Source organism: Cebus imitator, unplaced genomic scaffold, assembly GCF_001604975.1.
Source record: "Cebus imitator isolate Cc_AM_T3 unplaced genomic scaffold, Cebus_imitator-1.0 Scaffold214, whole genome shotgun sequence".
Taxonomy (NCBI): domain Eukaryota; kingdom Metazoa; phylum Chordata; class Mammalia; order Primates; family Cebidae; genus Cebus; species Cebus imitator.
The window spans coordinates 1,512,237-1,533,183 of NW_016107529.1; the positions used below are offsets into that span (position 1 = coordinate 1,512,237).

The 20,947-nt window shown below is 37.5% G+C and overlaps 1 protein-coding gene across 2 annotated transcripts in view; it reads right to left on the reverse strand.

The window, feature by feature from the left end:
• Positions 1–20,947, reverse strand: part of FAF1 (Fas associated factor 1) — a 527,993-nt gene that overhangs the window by 354,170 nt on the left and 152,876 nt on the right. For both annotated transcript variants that reach the window (XM_017548715.2, XM_017548716.2), the window contains exons 3-4: positions 17,987–18,033; positions 3,207–3,421 (exon numbers count right to left, since the gene is read on the reverse strand). In XM_017548715.2, coding sequence (XP_017404204.1) covers positions 3,207–3,421; positions 17,987–18,033 — 262 coding nt within the window. The remainder of the gene's footprint in view (positions 1–3,206; positions 3,422–17,986; positions 18,034–20,947) is intronic.

A 20,947-nucleotide genomic window follows, 5' to 3' on the forward strand; every position in this document is an offset into this window, starting at 1 on the left:
AAAAAAAAAAAAAAAAAAAAAAAAAAAAAAAAAAAAAAAAAAAAAAAAAAAAAAAAAGACTTGAAACTATAAAACTAGAAGAAAGCAGAGAGGAAATGCTTCATAACACTGATCTTGGCAATGGTTTCTTTGAAATGACTCCAAAAGCACAGACAATGAAAGAAAAAATAGACAAGTGAGACCATATCAAATTAGAAAGCTTCTGCATAGAAAAGTAAAAAAACAGAGTAAAAAGGCAACCCACAGAATGAGAGGAAAATACATGCAAACCATATATCTAATAAGAGGTTAAAATACAAAATACAGTAAAACTGCTATAACTCAACAATAAAATATCGAATAACCTATTTTAAAAATGTGCAAAGGACTTCAATAGACATTTCTCCAAACAAGACATACAAATGGCCAAAAGGTATATGAAATGATACTCAACATCACTAATTAGACAAATATAAATCAAACCCACAATGAGGTCTCACTTCATCTTTTAGGATGGCTATTATTTAAAGAAAAGAAAAAGAAAAGAAAAACAAAATAATAAGTGTTAACAAAGGTGGTGGTTGGAATGTAAAATGGTGTAGTTGCTATAGAAAACAGTTTGGAAATTCCTCAAAAAATTATAAATGAAACTACCATCTAATCCAGCAATCCCAATTTTGGACATACTGCCAACAGAACTGAAAACAGGATTTCTATGAAATATTCACACTCCCATGGCTGGGCACGGTAGCTCACTCCTGTGATCCCAACACTTTGGGAATCTGAGGCAGGAGGATCACTTGAGTCCAGGAATTCAAGACCAGACTGGGTAAAAAAAGTGAGACCCCTTCTCTACAAAGCAAAATAAATAAATAAATAAATAAATAAATAAATAAATAAATAAATAAGCCAATCATGGTGGCACAAACCTATAGTCCCACTATTCAGGAGGCCAAGACAGGGGGATTGCTTGAGCCCAGGAGTTTGCGGCTACAGTGAGCCATGATCACGCCACTGCACTACAGCCTGGGTGACAGAGTGAGACTCTGTCTCTCAAAAAATATTCGCATTTTTATGTTCATTGCAGCATTATTCACAATAGCCAAAAGGTAGAAACAACCTAAATGTCCACTGATGATAGGTTAATGAATTAAAAAATATATACAGTACATACACACAATGGAATTTTATTCAGTTTTAAAAAAGAAGAGAATCCTGCTATATGCTATAACATATATAAGTGTTGAGGCCATTATGCTAAGTGAAAAAGCCATCGTAGCAAATACTGCGTTATTCCACTTATATGAGGTATTTGTAGTCAAGCTTATAGAAACAGAATATAGAATGGCAGTTGTCAGGAGCTTGGAGGAGGGGTAAATGGAGAGCTGCTATCCAATGGGTATAGAGTTTCCATTATGTAAGATGAAAAAGTGCATACAGTTAACAATCTTGTGCTGTACACTTAGAAATTTGAGAGGCTAGGCCGGGTGCGGTGGCTCACGCCTGTAATCCCAGCACTTTGGGAGGCCGAGGCGGGTGGATCACGAGGTCAAGAGATCGAGACCATCCTGGTCAACACGGTGAAACCCCGTCTCTACTAAAACTACAAAAAATGAGCTGGGCATGGTGGTGTGTGCCTGTAATCCCAGCTACTCAGGAGGCTGAGGCAGGGGAATTGCCTGAACCCAGGAGGCGGAGGTTGCGGTGAGCCGAGATTGCGCCATTGCACTCCAGCCTGGGTAACAAGAGCGAAACTCTGTCTCAAAAAAAAAAAGAAATTTGAGAGGCTAAATCTCATATTATGTAATTTTTACCATAATTTTTAAAAAATAAAAAACAAGAATGTACAGAATATTTGGGGGCATAGAAATGGGTACAGGGAGAAGGGGTTCATCTAGAAGAATTATCTACATAGAAGAAAAAGCAAGTACAAAGGCTTAGAGCAGACTAATAACCTGTTCAGTAAACTGAAATAAGTCCATTATGGCACAGGCATAGTGAACTAGAAGGAGAGTGGTAATAGATGAAACTAGAAATGCAGGCAGGGGCTTGATCAAGCAGGGACTTACAGGCCATCTTAAAGATTTGAATTATATCCTAAAATCAATGGAAAGTTTTTGAATGGCTTTAAGAAAAGGAATAACATAATCTGAGTAATGTGTAGGAATGAACACTACTAATAGCCTTGCTTTCCAAGACTCAACTAATAAAATAAAATTAGAAAAGGATCTCTCCTAAAAGGAATAAAGAGAAATTTTCAGAAACATCTAGAATTCAGTTTAAGGTAAACTACATTAAGAGAGGGTTAATATGTAGTTCTACAATGAAAATAGATAATCTGAATCAAATATAAATAAGTTCAACACAGTTAAACTACAGTAATTTGGTAAAGTCTGTCAGGCATATACTTTCACCTCCATTTGAAAAATAGCACTTTTTTAACTGGCAGAAAGAAAAGTGATGGAAACATGCCTCATGTCTGATTTATCATTAAACTTAGTGTAATGGTTTGAATGTATCTCTACCAAAATTCAGGTGTTGTCTATGCGGTAGTATTAAGATGCAGGTCCTTTAAGAGGCGATTAGGCAATGAGAGCTTCATTAATGGGATTAGGTCCCCTTATAAAAAGAGTTTGATGAAAGGAGTCTGCCCCTTTTGCCCTTCTGCTTTCTGCCACGTGAGGGCACAATGTTCCCCACTTGGGAGGATGCAGCATCAAGGTGCCATATGCAAACAGAGAGCAGCCCTCACCAGACACTAAATCTTCTAAGCCTTGATCTTAGACTTCCTAGCCTCCAGAAATATGAGAAAATTAATTTCTGTTCCTTATAAATAACCCAGTCTCAGGTATTGTTATAGTAGCACAAAAACAACCAAGATATATCCTTTAAAAAAGGAGTGAGTCTCAGTTGTGAAGTGTGATATGCAATGTATTTGTTTAGGGTATTTTATTGAAGCTCTTAGATATCTGATTTGCATCAGCCCTCAAACAGCATCATATACCATTCTACTTGCATGGAACAAAAAAAAAAAAGTATTCTCAAACTTACCTCAATCTCAACACAGCATTTAAAAATAAAGCACAATAATCAGTATTGGAAAGTTACTAGTTTCAACTGCTTTTTTTCCCTTCTTGTTGGTAGTCAACTCAAAATAAAAAAAAATATAAACTGAATGTTTACCCAATTATTTATCTGTGAAGGCTTTAAGGCAACAAAAATCTTACCAACAGTACAGCTGTCTTCGAGTACCACATCAACATTTCTGTCTCTGTATTCAACCCTGAAGTCCAGCATCCGAGGTTGCCTTTCTACAATCTGACGGGATGGCATTACAGGTCGAAACGCCGAAGAAGAGGAAGAAGAGGAGGAAGTAGGAACTGGAGTTGGATGACTTGCTGGATTAAATGCAGGTCCTGGTATGGTCTCACTTCCATATTCACTAAAATGTTGACACAAAAGAAGGATTATTGTCAACTAAATCATTATAGAATACCCTAGGGATCCTCTCCATACTTGGCTTGTGTTGTTCTTCCTATCAAGTAAGTTTACCTACATGTGTGTCAAGACCAAACTTGAGTTCTACTTCCTCCACAAAATCTTTCCCATTGACTGAAGGCCATATCACTTTCCTTCTCATACTAGCCTTTCTATGTTTATTAGCAATATTATATCATTTAGCATTTAGATTTTTACCTTGTGTTGTTATGATGTTACTAAAACATTTTTAACTCTGTAAATTAAGAACAGTGTCTTCTTCACTCACTCTCATTTATTCACTGAATTATTATTTGACTCATTACTTCAGCAATCCACAGACTATTTTGAAACTTTACTGTCCTTAAACCTCAATTCTCCCTACCTCACAACTCTGTCTTAAAAGGTATCCTTTTCCATTTTACCAAGAAAACAAAAGCCATCAAGAGAAATTTCTCTTATCTTCTTAACATTAAGTACACAAGCCCACATATGCACTCTCTCTTTCTCACTTCCTGTAAAATAGAAGGGATATCATTTTTTTTAATCTGTTCAAAATCTAAAACAATTTTATTTGTTTGCTTGTTTCTTTGAGATGGGGTCTCACTCTGTCACCCAGACTGTAGAGCAGTGGCACAATCTTGGCTCACTGCAGCCTTGAACTCCTGGGCTCCAGCAATCAATCCACCTCAGCCTCCTGAGCAGCTAGGACTACATGTGCATGCCACCAAGCCCAGCTCATTTTTGTACTTTTTTTAGAAGCAGAGTCTTGTTATTCTGGCCAAGCTAGTCTTCAACTCCTGGCCTCAAGTGATCCTCCTACCTCTGACTCCCAAAGTGCTAAGATTACAGGCATGAGCCACTGCACCCAGGCTAAAACAATCTCCTCATTAGCTCTACAATAGGGATTATCCCTTTTATATCCAGTATCTTTGATATCTCTTTCTCTTCTGGATTCTTTTAAATAACATTTAAACAAGTTCAAATCTCTCCCTTCTTAAAAAATAAAAATGAAATCCTGGCTCTGCCCACTTAATAACTGTCCCGTTTGTAAAATGAGAACAATAATTATATTTGCACAACATCTGGTACTTAGTAAGATCCCAGACCCCCAACTCAGTATGTCCACAGCTTAATTCATTAGTATTTCCTCAAGTCTGACCCTCCTCCATTACATCTAATAACAACTCAATCCAGAAACCTGTGGTGTTATTCTTGATCCCTTTTTTTTTCATCCCACATATCTAATCAGTTCTTTAAATTGTATCTCCTAAGTATGTTTTGTTTAAGTCATCCACCTTTACCCTCGGATGCTACCACTCTAGTACAAGCCACAATTACCTCTTGTATGAACTAATGCAATTGCCTCCTAATCTCTTTTTATGCATTCCTGCAACACTGAGTTCCATTCCATCATGCCCCTAGAGTGAAATTAAAGACACAAATGTCTTCATATCATTCTCTTTCTCAACCCTTCAAATACTCTCCTTTGCTCTTCAGATAAATACTTAAAGTGGTGTATAAGGCCCTGCATGATCTGAATCCTACCTAGCTTTCCATCTTCTTGTGCTACGCTGTTTCCAGCCCTCTATGCTAACAGGCACATGGTCTTTCATTTCTTCTCTCACCTTAATCATTCCCATTTCACAGAGGAATACAGGCTATTCCCTCTAATAATATCTTTTCCTCCATTACCCATCTACTTCTGTCTTTCTTTTAAAAAATTATACTCAAGGCTTCAGATCTCAGATTGAATGTCTTAACTCAGGGAACTGGGTCTAATTTCACACTAGAATTAGTTAGTTGTATAATTAATGATTTGACATCTATGTCACCACTGGAATATAAGTCCCACAAGAATAAAGCTCATATTTGTGTTTTTAATGGCTGCATCCTCTGCCTTGAGCTTAAGATTTTATACATAGTAGGCACTCAAATATTTGTCAAACTAATGAGGAATAATTATTTTAAAATTGGGCTTTTCTCTGACTTAATTTATCATATGTATTATCACTTTTTTTTCCTCCCTGAGAGAAGGAGGTGGGGAGAGAGGGAACCATAGGAATGTTTCAGTTGCAACATCATTATTGTATGTATCTCCCATGACCACTACAACTCAAGACCAGCTCTAAAACATCTTTCTTCTCAACCCGAATTTAAGAGAAAATAATGGACTGGGAACCTGCACAAAACAACAACAACAATAACCAAAAGCATGATGAGTTAAGCAATGTTCATATAATTAAGCAGAAAAATATTTATATTTAATTTCACTTATTCATACTATTGCTCTGAACAGTGTTCATCAAACTACACATTACATAGTCGACTTGGTGAGTTGTGATCAGTCTTTTAAAGATTAGAATAGAAATTATCAGCATTGTGTCACTTAATAGGACCAAGTATTGTTCCATAAAACTTTTTATTCTGTTATATAGTTGTATATGTGTGTTTGGGATTCCAAGTATTCCTCATTTTAAATCATACTCCAAAAAGTTCAAAAATAATTAGTTTTTGAATCAACAGAGCTCAGATACTCCAGTAATCACTGATCCAAGACAAAAACTTACCCCTTCTCCTGGTTGTTAAATTCAAAGAAAATAATCTTGTACAAAAAAAACATGGAAACGAAGAAAATACCCAAAGGCAGGAAAGAATGCCACAGCTGAAATCCAAAGTGAGCTCTTAAATATCTATGAACAGAATTTGTGCAATAACATTTCACATCTCTAAAGTTTGTCACAACTTCTCAAAACCCGAAGAAAAACCTAAGAAAAAGCTAGTCACTGACTTACTGTTTATTAACTTCAAATCCACCTTTCCATATAGTCTACTCTGTGATGCTGGGGCCAGGATTCTACAAAACTGTATTTTCTTCTGCTAGATGTTTTCCTGTTAGATTCTACCAACAGGAGACACTATCTAGAGATCAGTAGTTAAAGAGGGGAGGAGAGACTTCTTTCTTCCTGCTTGCATTCATTTCCATCAGCATCACCCTGTAGGTAGGTTCCAGTCTTATCTTTCCAACATTCTTATAACCAGCTTCATGATATTATCTTAGAAATGAGCAGCAGCTGACAGTGTACACTCACAGAGGTCTGCAGCTTCAGGAGTCTCCTCTGTGCTTCATGATTCTGTTAACTCCTTTGTTCCCTGAATCTAACAGTGGTGGCTTTCCTCTGGCTTTTATCATATCCAAGTTACCTCTTTTTGCTCTTTCAGTCTTCCATACCTATGTAACCAATCCTACCTTAAATTTCCTCTGCTGAAATATCTAGTATGTTTCATTTTCCTGACTGGATCCTGATACAGTAAAGAGTTCCCAGGAAACATATTTTCAAAGACAAGATTCAAGAACTGGCTTGATTATGTGCCCTTGACCTTCAATTCACTGCTAGCTCCTTGTCAATAAAAAATGGGATACTAGTGATCCACTCCATGTATTGGCATAATGATTATTACATTATCACTTGTAGCTAATTATGATGATATGCTTATTCTAACAAGTCTCTAAGAGAACCAAATGACTGTTTGACTTGACTATTTTGATGGGAATAATGACACCAAGGACTCGAAAATGGCTGCTTCTGACTCAGAGACTTAAAACGACATAGAGTTTTAAAGTTTTTAACTTTCAGCTCAGGTCATGACAAGATAGCTACAAAATTTTAAAAACACAATCTTGCATGTTCTTCACAGGTACCCCCCAAAAACCTAAAACGCAATAAAATATATATATTACTTTTTTAAAAAGTTTCTTACTTCTTGTAACCATAGGTATGGCTCTGCCAAGAATTAGGTCCAAGATTTAATTTTGCAGATTGTAGAATTATGGTGAAAGTTGAATAAACACACTTTCTAAGTGTACTTTGTTTTGGAAGGAGTGAGGCCCTAAAATATGGAATGATACCTGGGTGAACAGCTCCTTCTCCTATGACTGAGAAGGCTAGCTTCCTCTTGTACTAGAAGGCTAGTATCCCCTTCAGTTTAACCTCTTAGCTTAAACTCTTAATAGTTTAATAGTTGGCTAAATGAAAACTCTCAAAAGAGTCCACATTTCATGAGGATGAGATGCCTAAACTGTCCTAGGATAACGTAGAAGAAATGCAGATGCTTAAAGAAACAGGAATGCTGGAGTAGATTTACAATGTATAACCTGAATATATACACACCCTCCTATACATCATCTATGAGGTCCTAGACGATACTGCATTAAAGCATTTTAAAATACATTAGTAAAGGACTTTGTATATGAAAAACTCTGTGGTGACTGTTTTCTGTGAGTTGGGAATTGCATGGGGAGATGACACAATTGAGAAAGACTCCTTAACGAACTGATCAGATTCCAGAGTGGCAAAGGTCAAATGGCAAAACTTGATAGAGAAAAGGTAAGAACAATCATGTTAAAGCATAGCATGGACAGAAAGTGGCAATCAGAAGATTTTGACATACAAGACCTGCAGAGGCCTTTAGAAGTACTTAACTGAGCATGGTAATTCTAGGGAACAAAATTAAAGGTCAATCTACTAAAATACCACTTGATTTATAAATAGTAGGAACCCCAAATTTGGTAGCCTAAATCCTGACTTCAGTGACCACTATGGAGAGTCACAGTCACTTCCAGTTTCCAAACATAAGTTGGTTCACAGACATAAAGCTCCGGATTAAATGAGGCATGGTCCCCAAAACACAACAGAGTCACAAATATTTACTGTAAATTTTCCTCAAAGATTTCCACTAAGACACCTGCAGCTGTTTACTAGAGTATCTGTGTGCCAATAAAAAGAAAATATCTAGATTTTTAGGAGATTACTAGATGCTAACTCTAAAATGATGCTAATTATTGGGGAATTTACAAAAGTGAAAGAATAGGGTTGGAAGTGAAGTTTTGGCCCAAATCGAATTCACAGTAAATTCCATCAATCAGTCAATCTACCCTGCAGTTATTTCCCTAGGCCCTGGAGGTATAATAGAAAAAGACACACTCAGTAATAGTAGACATTCCATATTGGTTTTCTGATCCATGGAGTTAGGGCTATAATGTAAGAAGGGACCACTGGAAAGAAATGATCTTGCATATGTTTTATTTTCTATACTAATTTGTAAGTACCAGGACGTATATTTTGCTTTCACTCAGCAGGGTACACAAATATCTTCACTGTCTTTTCCTAAAGATTACGTCAACTCTTCTGCTCTTTGTCATAATAATCTAGTCTGTAGAAATCTTGACTAACTTGACATTCCACAGAATAACATTACACTGATGACAACATAGATTGGTCCCAAAGTGCGTAAGTAGCAAGTACAGGTTAAGTCTCCCTAATCCAAAAGTCTGAAATTTGAAATGTTCCCAAACCTGAAACTTTTTGAGTGCTGACATAACACTCAAAGGAAATGCTCACTGGAACATTTCAGATTTCAGATTTTTGGATTAGGGATGCATAATCAGTATGTATAATGCAAATATCCCCAAATCTGAGAAACTCTAAAATGTGATATACTTCTGGTCTCATGCACTTCAGATAAGGAAAACTAAACCTAAATTTTTATACTTTGGCAAGACGCATGCATGTTAGGAATTAGCAGATGCATACCACAAAAATATAGGGGCTGCCACCTTGGTAAAGTTTCTAGAGTCCAAGGGCTGAAGGGACATGAGGGTGAATGCTCTACTTTGTACTTCCCAACAATAAATAAGAAATAACAAGCTGGGCGCAGTGGCTCACGCCTGTAATCCCAACACTTTGGGAGGCCGAGGCGGGTGGATCACGAGGTCAAAAGATCGAGACCATCCTGGTCAACATGGTGAAACCCTGACTCTACTAAAAATACAAAAAATTAGCTGGGCATGGTGGCGCGTGCCTGTAATCTCAGCTACTCAGGAGGCTGAGGCGGGAGAACTGCTTGAACCTGGGAGGTGGAGGTTGCAAAAAGAAAAAAAAAAAAAAAAAAAAAAAAAAAAAAAAAAAAAAAAAAAAAAAAAAAAAAAAAAAAAAAAAAAAAAAAAGAAAAGAAATAACAAAGTTAACTGAGGGAAAAAAAATTTGGACTGGGAAGAGAAAAAAATGATTATGTACAACATGCTGGCACCAGCCAAAATTATGCTGCTGTAGTACTATAACCACAATCAATGATATCCCTGAAAGACAGCCATAAAAAAAGCCTCCCACTGGGGAAAGCTTAATGTTGTACTATGTTCACCACTTCATCTGGTAGGAGAGAAAGCCTGGAGTATAAATCTACATTGAATCATAGGCAATAGATAATGGGTTGGCCAGCTGTTCAGATCCTGAAAAGAATAAAATTGGAAAACTGGGTGACAAGAAAGGCTGGGGAAGAGATATGAAAATAGATCTTTTAGAATGCACACAGAATTTATTATTATTATTATTACTATTATTATTATTAATATTTTGAGACGAAGTTTCGCTCTTGTTGCCCAGGCTGGAGTGAAATGGTGTGATCTTGGCTCATTGCAACCTCCGTCTCTAGGGTTCAAGCAATTCCCCTTTCTCAGCCTCCTGAGTAGCTGGGATTACAGGTGCCTGCCACCACGCCCAGCTAATTTTTTGTATTTTTAGTAGAGACAGGCTTACACTATGTTGGCCAGGCTGGTCTGGAACTCCTGGCCTCAGGTGATTTACCTGCCTCAGCCTCCCAAAGTGCTGGGATTACAGGCATGAACCACTGCATCCGGCTAAATATATTTGTTTTTTAAGTGAATATTCTCTAAAGGCTAATCAATTTAAAAAAGGATCTTTTGTTTTTGTTTTTTGAGACGGAGTCTCGCTGTGTCACCCAGGCTGGAGTGCAGTGGCGCCATCTCAGCTCACTGAAACCTCTGCCTCCCCAGTTCAAGCAATTCTCCTGCCTCAGCCTCCTGCGTAGCTGAGACCACAGAAGTGGACCACCACGCCCAGCTAATTTTTTGTATTTTTAGTAGAGATGGGGTTTCACTGTGTTAGCCAGGATGGTCTCAATCTCCTAACCTTGTGATCCACCTGCCTCCTCCTCACATAGTGCTGGGATTGCAGGCATGAGTCACCACGCCCGGCCAAAAAAAGGATCTTAGTCACACGGATAAGAGACATTGTTCAGTCAGCTTTTTTTCCCATTGCTACTGAGGCTGCTTGATGCATTAATGTACAATGTGGCCATATCAACAGAGGTGGAAGATAGGCATGGACATGACAACATGAACTTCCCCCACCAAGACTGCATATAGCTAGGTAAACTATGGAGTGCCTAAACTGCAAGTGACACGGACTAATATTGAGTCCCCAATAAGGTGCTATTTCCTAGGGACCTGGTAATAAACTATTTTCATCATGGAGGGGGCAGTGATCTATTTTCTCTGAAAAAGACACTTTTCTAAATAGGAACTTGACTTACCTGACAGCGACGCATCTGTCAGGACCACCATTCATGGACTTAGGGAATACTATATTGATGTCTTCCCACACAACACTGGTTCTTTTTTTTTTTTTTTCTTGAGACAGAGTCTCACTCTGTCACCCTGGCTAGAGTGCAGTGGCACAATCTCGGCTCACTGCAACCTCCACCTCCCAGGTTCAAGCAGTTCTCTGCCTCAGCCTCTCCAGTAACCGGGATTACAGGTGCCCGCCACCACACCCGGCTAATTTTTGTATTCTTAGTAGAGATGGGTTTTCACCACCTTGGCCAGGCTGGTCTTGAACTTCTGACCTCATGATCTACCCGCCTCAGCCTCCCAAAGTGCTAGGATTCCAGAACACTGGTTCTAACTAAGGAACTTGTTTCACAGCAAAAGATATTCAGCACTGGGATCATTGTGTATGCCATTACCTAGGAGCAGCTAGCTTGACAGAACAACAGAATGACTTACTAAAGACTCTTTTATGAGGCCAGGCACGGTGGCACATGCCTGTAATTCCAGCACTTTGGGAGGCTGAGGTGGGTGGATCACGAGGTCAGGAGTTTGAGACCAGCCCGATCAACATGGTGAAATCCTGTCTCTACTAAAAATACAAAATATTAGCCAGGCATGGTGGGGCATACCTGTAATCCTGGCTACTCGGGAGGCTAAACCAGGGGAATCGTTCAAACCTGGGAGGCGGAGGTTGTAGTGAGCCGAAATCACGGCACTGTACTCCAGCTTGGGCAACAGAATGAGACTCTGTCTCAAAAACAAACAAACAAAAACAATAAAAGAAGACTCAGTTATGACACAGATTAGGAGATAACCTCAAAGCTTGGGGATCCTCCTTAAAGTATACGGTATAAATGCTTTATATCAGTGTTGAAATACCACACTGTTTTCTTTTTTTAAAAAAAATTTATTTATTATACTTTAAGTTCTGGGGTACATGTGCAGAACGTGCAGGTTTGTTACACAGGTATACACGTGCCATGGTGATATGCTGTATCCATCACCTCCATCATCTACATTAGGTATTTCTCCTAATGCTATCCCTACCCAATCCCCACCCCTGACCCCCTGCAATCCCTTCCCTAGCCCCCCACCCCACAACAGGCCCCGGTGTGTGATGTTCCCCTCCCTGTGTCAATGTGTTCTCATTGTTTGACACCCACTTACAAGTGACAACATTCAAACACCACACTATTTTTCATACTGCCAGAAAACTCATGCATAGGAATTAAGTGTTAACAGTGATTCCTTTTACATGCCTAATAGCTTACTAAATTTTTGCCTCCTACAACTTTGGGTGCTAATGGTTCAGAAATCATGGTTTCCAAAGATGAAACATTTCCAGAACACTTCCATCGAATTGGAACTTGAGAATGTGGCTTGGCCATTTTGTACTCCCCATGGCACTGAATTACCACCTAGGGAAGTACTGGCTAGAGTGACTGGTCCTGATTACCAAGAAAAAAAATTGGGCTGCTGCTACATACTGGACTATGTCTGGAGCTCAGGAGATTTTCTGGGGCATGTCTAGTGAGAATGGAAAATTACAACTAATAAAAAAGACAGGTACACTGAGGATTCTGACTCTTCAAAAATGAAGGTGTAAAGTGCACACCAGGTAAAAACAAACAAACAAAAAAACCCTGACCGTTTGAAGTGCTGGCTGAAAACGGAATACAGAATAAACAGATGAAACTCAAAGTATCAACTATGGCCTTATGACCAGTAACAGAAACAAAAACTTTGGTGGCAAACACACACACACACACACACACACCCTCTATCTTCTTGCAGTTTGTACACTGATCCTATCAACATCACCCTAGCAGCAATATACCACTCCAACAGTGGCACTCATTTTGTTTTAGCATCAACCACACACACACACACACACCCTCTATCTTCTTGCAGTTTGTACACTGATCCTATCAACATCACCCTAGCAGCAATATACCACTCCAACAGTGGCACTCATTTTGTTTTAGCATCAACCACTGATGTTAGCGTCTAGCTTTTTGTTTTTGTTTTTGTTTTCAGCACCTTTTCCACAAGTCTCTCTGCATCCTGCCAAAGCTAGCAGTATCAGCTAAACAGAACTTCCTTCTCTTATGTCTGGGGCCAAGTTCCTAGGGCTCTTCCGCTGAGCTACAAATAAAGTTCTGTTAACCTCAACCTCTACCAACCTCTTTCCTTTGTTCCTCTATCACTTTCCTTTATGCCCTTTGGTGGTCCACAGGGGGCTCTCCCTGGTGGATGTGTTCTACCCACTGCTTCTTGGCCTGGAATGGGAATCATGACATCTACGTCCCTACCCTTCTCACTGAAGCTATGAGTCTTCTCTTTGTCCTGTGCTCCTTTCCTCACCAAGCAGAAGGAACTCACCCATACCTGGGCTTGGTGGTCCAGCTGTCTCCTGCAGTCATTATATCTGGGTTGTCTCAGTATCCCTTTTCTGATCTTTGAGCTTTTTCCACATCTATGTAATTGACCACCTTACATAAAATTCCCTCTGGTAAGATTTCTAGGGTAGGTCAGGTGCAATGGCTCACACCTACAATACCAGCATTTTGGGAGGCCAAGGTGGGAGGATCACTTGAGCTTAGGAGTTCAACATTAGTCTGGGATTCAACATTAGTCTGGCAAGATGGCTGGGGCAAAACCCCATCTCTACAAAAAATACAAAAGTTAGCTGGGCTGGTGGCACATGCCTGTAGTCCCAGGTACTCAGGAGACTGATGTGGGAGGATCAATTGAGCCTAGGATGTGGAGATTTCAGTGAGCTGAGATCATGCCACTGCATTCCAGCCTGGGTGACAGAGTGAAACCCCATCTCAAAAAATAAAATAAAATAAAGCTATCAAAAAAAATGAGACAAAGGGAGAGATCTTATCCATCAATGAATAATCCTATCAGTTTTTACTAACATTTAATGAGATCCAAAGAATGCAAAAATAGTAAATGTATTTTTTAAATTTCCCATCTGTAAAAACCACCATCTTATAATTCGACCTTGGTATTCTTTTCTGTTTAATCATCTAATCATTTAATCATAATAGATTTAATAATCTATAGGTATCTTTTTTTAAAAAAAGAGATATTAATTGAAGGCCAGGCATGGTGGCTCATGCTCTAGCACTTTGGGACACCACAGTGGGAGGATGGCTTGAACCCAGGAGTCTAGAACTCCTGAGCAACATAATGAGACCCCACCCTGCAAAAAACACAAAAATTAGCCAGGTCCCAGCTACTCAGGAGGCTGAGGTAGGAGGATCACTTCGGCCCAAGAATTCAAGGCTACAGGAGGCTGTGATTGTGCCACTGCACTCCCACCTGAGATACAAAGCAAGACCTTGTCTCAAAAAAAAAAAAAAAAGATACTATTTGGAAGCTGGGAAACTGTAAAAGGTGTCGTGTGCCTGTAGTCCCAGTTACTTGGGAGGCTGAGTCAGAAAGATTGCTTGAGCTTAGAAGGAGTTCAAATCCAGTCTAAGCAGCATAGCAAGACCCCTGTATCTAAAAATCAATATTAAAATGACACTGACTTGGAAGCTCTACACACAAATCTATTTTAGTTCTAAAACTTCAACTAAGTAAGTGTTTTTATCCTTATTCAACTTTCCTCTACAAACAACCCAGGCTCTTGGAAGGCAATAAACAGAAAGCAAAGTAAACAGGAACTCTGTACTTGTTTATTATTTCAATTTTTTAAAGTCCATGCCATGGCAAAATCTTTAGGCACCTCCTAAAAAAAAGAAAAAAATTCCACATTTATTTTGGAGATAAACTTGTGAATCAAATCAGATATTTAAAATGGAAATTAGACAAAGTCATACATAGAAACTAACTGGCTATAGTGGCTATTCTCTAAATTTAAAAACCAGGGCATTTATAAAGTTTACTTTTAAAAAGCATAGCATCAGCTCTCAACTTATACAAGTAATTCACTAACATTTATTCCTAACACTACCCCCAGAAATAATTTATAAAGAGGCTCTGGACAATATGCTAAATAAATAATATACTGAACCATGTAAATACACATACTCAATGTTTGTTTATGACTAAATAGTCTACATTTATGACTGGATAAGTTACACACAATATGCCGTGTTAGCAATATACTTTCTCGTGAAATAAGCCTTGGAGAAAGAGCCAGAAGACTTGCTTATATTCCTGACTCCATCAACATCAGGCTGTATCATCTGGGCCAAGTCACTTATGACTTACCCTATCTACCTGTAAAATGAGGAATAATAGTATCTGCCTATACTAGCTTACAACTAAAATAATAACTATAAAAAAAAAAAGCTGTAGAAGACAGACATTATGTACATGTATTGAATGGCAACTTCTTTACCCAAAAGAAAAAGCTTTTTTTGGTTTTTTTTTTTTTTTATGTTATTTTCTTTTTTTTTTTTTTTTTGTTGGAGTCTCACTCTGTCGCTGTCGCCTAGGCTACAGTGCAGTGTTGCAATCTTAGAGTACTGCAACTTTGGCCTCCCAGGTTCAAGTTCTACTTCTAGTAGAGACAGAGTTTTATCATGTTGGCCAAGCTGGTCTTGAACTCCTGACCACAAGTGACCTGCTGACCTTGGCCTCCCGAAGGGCTGGAATTATAAGCATGAGTCGCCATGCCCAGCTCTCAAAGGAAAAATCTTATAAGTTTTAAAATGCCTCACTGACTGATCTTGAGGAAGACAGAGTAACAGAGAAGACAGACAAGGCTTTTAAAATAAGATAATCTAGACTTCACCACCTGCTTGTGGTCTTGGGCAAGTCTATGTAAACTCTCTAACTTTGAATTTCCTCATAAGTAAAATACAAACATTTACCTCTTACAGGCTGTAGTGAGTATTAAATGAACAAAAATATCTCAATTGCCTAGCACACTGCCTTAAGTATTCAAAAAGTTTCTTTCCCTTGGAGTTTATGGTTACATTAAAAATCATATTCCCTCTTGGTTTCACACAAAAACCTGATTTCAAGACAAGCTATAAAGCACATACTGGCTCTTCTCCCTCTTAAAACAAAACAGAACAAAACCAACTTTTTAGATTGCAGATAAATAGTACAGTTTTTTTGTTTTTGATCATCTCTGGTCAAAGGAATTTACTATCAACACATGTATCAGTGAGATGGGTATTTATTTCCTACCAAAAAGTTCAGTATCTCATGAGAATATTGCTTTATGTAGTAATTTCTTTAAACTATGGTATTTGATACCTTCTTTCTTTGTTAAGGGATGGACTAACAATTTAACTCAGTTATTTACCCGGACAATATTCAACTTTATTATGAAAACCAAACATATAAAACAAAAATCCTTTTAACTGCCTGCATATATCATTTCTAGCATTGTGCCTTTTACTTTCAGTAGTAAGCCTATGAGAAAGTACACAAAGAGCTGTCTTTTGCTCTCCTCTGGTTAGTAGATACACAAGAGGAATTTTCAGTTATGTTAAATCCACAATGATTTCAAAGCTAAAGAACAAGGTTAGGAAGGAAATAGTTGAGAAATATCACTACATAACAACTGATTTTCTCATGGAGACATATGATTCATTCCTACTTTGATCAAAGTTTAACCCCAAATATTATAGTAACTTTATGAGAAATCAGTTTAATACTGAATTTCTAGTCATAAAATATATTAAACAAAAAGTATAATCTGTGACAGGAAAGATGGAATGTTTCCAGGGGAGAAGAAATTTCTAGAGTTCACCTGTAGCAAATGCTATTAATTGAATGATATATTCAATATGTGCTCAGAATCCAGGAGCTGAACTCACAAAGGTTTTACATAGCAAAAATTTTGGCATAAAAAGTGGTAATAACATTTATTCAAAAATAAAACTGGAGTGATATTTAACAGTGTAAAACTTTCTAAACTAAGAAAAAAATGACCATAAAGGAAGTTCATCTGGTTTGTTTTCTAGATAAGGGTTTTGATAGAATTGAATGCTTTTGAACAAACAACAAACTAACAATTAAACAAACAGAAGTTGATAGAGACTCTGGAAATTGGCCACATTTACTCTGGATGAAACTCTTTCTGACAGTTTAAAAGAGAGGAATGGGGGTATAGGTCTGTTTTATCATCGCTTTTATCTAAAAACCATTAATCATTAAGGGTGGTACAGGTACTAAAGAGACTTTTGCTTCCATCCTAAATATCTGGTTTCTTATAAGATACAGCACGTTTTGCAGTTCATGGTGAATCTCCTGTTGTTTTTGCAAGAGTACTTTTCTTGCTCTCCAAAACGATCTCATTCCTAATCTGCTGTTCCTGTTTGCCTCATCTGCATTTGGCAGATCATGCTTCAGTGACTTAGAAATCCCAGCTATCAAAATTCAAGCCAAAGTTTGAATTGAAAGGAAAGGGGGGGAAAATCAAGTAATTAAATTATACTTGGAAGAGAGGACGGTTTTACCTCCTATGACTTTATACAGTGTTCTTTAATCCAGAACCAGAGTCTCCAATTTTAAGGGCACAAAAGTTATGAATTTATTTTTAACTTATAGTTATGTTATAACTATTATAATTCTCTGGGCCACATCTTCCAATTTTACCTTCTGGCCATAACACAATACCTCTAAAACTATTCCACTTGTTAACACTAGATACTTCAAGTAAAACAGTTCAGTACTCTGAAAAGTTGCATTATTAAGGACCGCCTCAAATTGTTACAAGTTATTATATGCTTGATTTAGAAACCAAAAGGGAAAGAGAAAAATGTCTGTAGTAAGCCTGGAGATAAAGCCTGAACAATTAAGTTTGATAACCATATTCTGGGGTTATTAAACCAATAGCCAGTGCTAATGGTTTAAAAAATTCAGTTCTTTTCATCTTATAAATCAAAGGATAACCATGAAAAGCTTTCTTAAAAATTAAACAAAACCACCTTAAAAGATGTATTATCAACTATGCAATAATTTTATACATTTAAAAGTTGAACACCTTAGGGAATTAATACATAGAAATATCTGAAAGAACAATATTAATGAACTTATATACACAAAATCAATGCTCTATTGAAAAATAAAACAAACAAATTAACAGCTAGCTCTCTGTTTTTGTTCTGCTAAACAGTCATCTTAACTGGTAAGAGCTTTATAACATACCTTTGTAGAATGCCATTTTCCTGGGGTATTACACCATTGATAGCTGCCTGCAAACAAGAAACAGAGAAGGTCATTTAAAGAAACAGGTAAGTGCTCAAGTGCAGTGGGGAACACTTTAAAAGGAAATAAGTATACTTTGAAAAATTTATTTAAATACTACATTTTTTTAGTGATCTAAATGTTCTCTATTAAATGTTTCTCTATTTCTCAGTTATAAATCATATTTTAGAAAATTTAAAAACATGCATTTGGCATATAATATCCCCAAACCTTGAGTCATAAAAAAGTCTAGTTCCACAGTCCTAATTCAGGCAAAACACGCACAAAAAACAAAGTTTAAAGATGTCAAAACAGGAAAAATCAGTAACGTAATCTACAAACATTATTTCCTTTCTCAAACTGAGAAGGGCAAGATAAAAAATCACAAATGAATATACTATTTTATATTATGATCATTATTCTTAAAGAAAAGAACATTGAGAAGAAATGAATACAGAGGCAAAAGTCCTTCAATAAACCTAACACCATGACTATTTTAAAAGGTGACTAAAGGAAGTAGTTTTCCTCATATAAAACATCCCTAAAATTAATTTCTAAGCTAACAAGTTAGCAAGCAGTCAGAACGGAGCACAGGTATGACAGGAGATGGATGTTTTGAAGGCTATTAAGGAAGCAGGCTGTCAAATCCTGGACTGTAGACAGCTTATTGCAGGAGAATAGAGAATATTCTCAGGAAAACAAAACAAAAACAAACAAGAACAAAAGCCCAACTTTTCCAGCTTTGTCTTTATACCATAACAAACTCTCTTTCCCTACTCCTCCGCATCCACATCAAAATGAATAATCCACAAAAAAAAAAAAAAAAAAAAAAAAAACGCTTACCACTTTAATGTTTTATCAGCCTGGAAATCCATCGCTAAAAGGAGTTTGGGTATTTTATGAAATATTAACTTAAATATTTGCCAGAGGTGGGTAAAATTCACACCATTGTACTGCTGAATGGAAATAGAGTATAGGGGTGTTTGCTATGAATTTTGGGAGTTGTAATGTTCCAGTGGAAAAAAACAAAGAAATCCACAGATTAATATAGAAAATAGATACAACAGAACCCTGGCAACTCTGGAGGCTCAAAAATCCTTTGAGCAAAGCAAATGCTAAAATCAGTTTTCAGATACAAATTTAATGGAAGTATTTCTGCCCATTACTAGGTCAACTATCCTCTTTCTGTTGATAACAATGGTTCCATGTACATATATCCCCTTTGCTAAATAACAGTAGATGGTTAAGAGAATACTCTGTGGTAATGAAAAAGAAACAAAATACCAGAGCTTAGAAAGATTTGGTTCAAATCTCTCAAAAAAAGATTTCACTAAGGAATGCCGAAGTATAATGGAAAGAACACTAAGGACTCAGAGAGTCCAAAGTGTGAAACCAGGCTCTCCCATTTATTAATTTGGTAGCCTTAGTATATTCACTGAACTTATTTGAGCCTCAGTTTCCTTATCTGTATAATACGTAATTGTAAAATCAGCTAAACATTACATACTCAGCCACAAAAGTCCTACCTTTTTTGTTACTCAAAGCCCTGTCTAGCACAGCATCTCCACATTAAAGGCACTAATTATTTATTAAAAGAATTAATAATAGAAGAATATAAAGAAAAGTCACCTATTCAAGACTTTAAAGTTGGCCCAGAAAAGCCTGAATAAAATAAAGCCTCACTCTTTCAGTTGAGACTGAAGAAAGAGTGAGAAGTAGCAAGATAGGGAGGGGATTCTATGCAGAAGGAACAGTGACACAAATCCACTTTTCAACTCTCTTCTTTCCCAAAATCTTAGATTATTTTAAATAGTCAATTTATCTTGGAGATGTTGGCCCCTGACATCAAACAACAAACTCTGTACATAAATAAGTCAAATGTAATCCAGAATAAAAGTACAATAAAAGTATAATATGGCAAAGGAATAGAAAATAGGGAAACAGATTTCTGACTGTGAGGATTAAGGAAAGCTTTAGAGAAGAGGGGACATTTATTCTATACTTCAAACAATGAGAAGATATAGAATCAAAGGAAAATTCCAGATTCCAAGATGTTCAATTTTGAACATGTTAACTTTCAGGTGACAGAAAGATATCATTTGTTCATATAATAAATGTGTAATAATTGCCAACCATGTACCAAGAACTATGCTAGGCAATTAAGATATAGAGATGAACATAACACAGCTTGCCTTCTAGGAAGGATAAAGTATATTCAATAACTAGTTTTATTATGAAAAATTCAGCTAATACCAAAATGGAGATGTCTAAAAATTAACTGAAAAAAATCACAGCTACATTAAGTAAAACAACATCTGTTTAAAGGCAAATAAATGAAGCCCTAGAAATATTTTAATTCCCTCCCTACACTCAGGTATCTTCTTTGTTGAAGAAAAAGGAGACAAAGATAAAATGTTGAGTAAATCATTAGAAAGAAAACAAATAGGCTGGCATGGTGGCTCACACCTGTAATCCCAGCACTTGGGGAGGCCGAGGTGCGTGTATTACCAGATCGAGACCATCCTGGCCAACATGGTGAAACCCCGTCTCTACTAAAAATACAAAAATTTGCCAGGTGTGGTGGCATGTGCCTGTAGTCCCAGCTACTCGGAAGGCTGAGGCAGAAGAATCGCTTGAACCCAGGAGGAGGAGGAGGTTGCAGTGAGCCGAGATGACGCCACTGCACTCCAGCCTGGTGACAGAGCAAGACTCCATCAAAAAAAAGAAAAAAATGGCCGGGCACGGTGGCTCACGCCTGTAATCCCAGCACTTTGGGAGGCCGAGGCGGGTGGATCACGGGGTCAAGAGATTGAGACCATCCTGGTCAACATGGTGAAACCCCGTCTCTACTAAAAATACAAAAAATTAGCTGGGCATGGTGGCGCGTGCCTGTAATCCCAGCTACTCAGGAGGCTGAGGCAG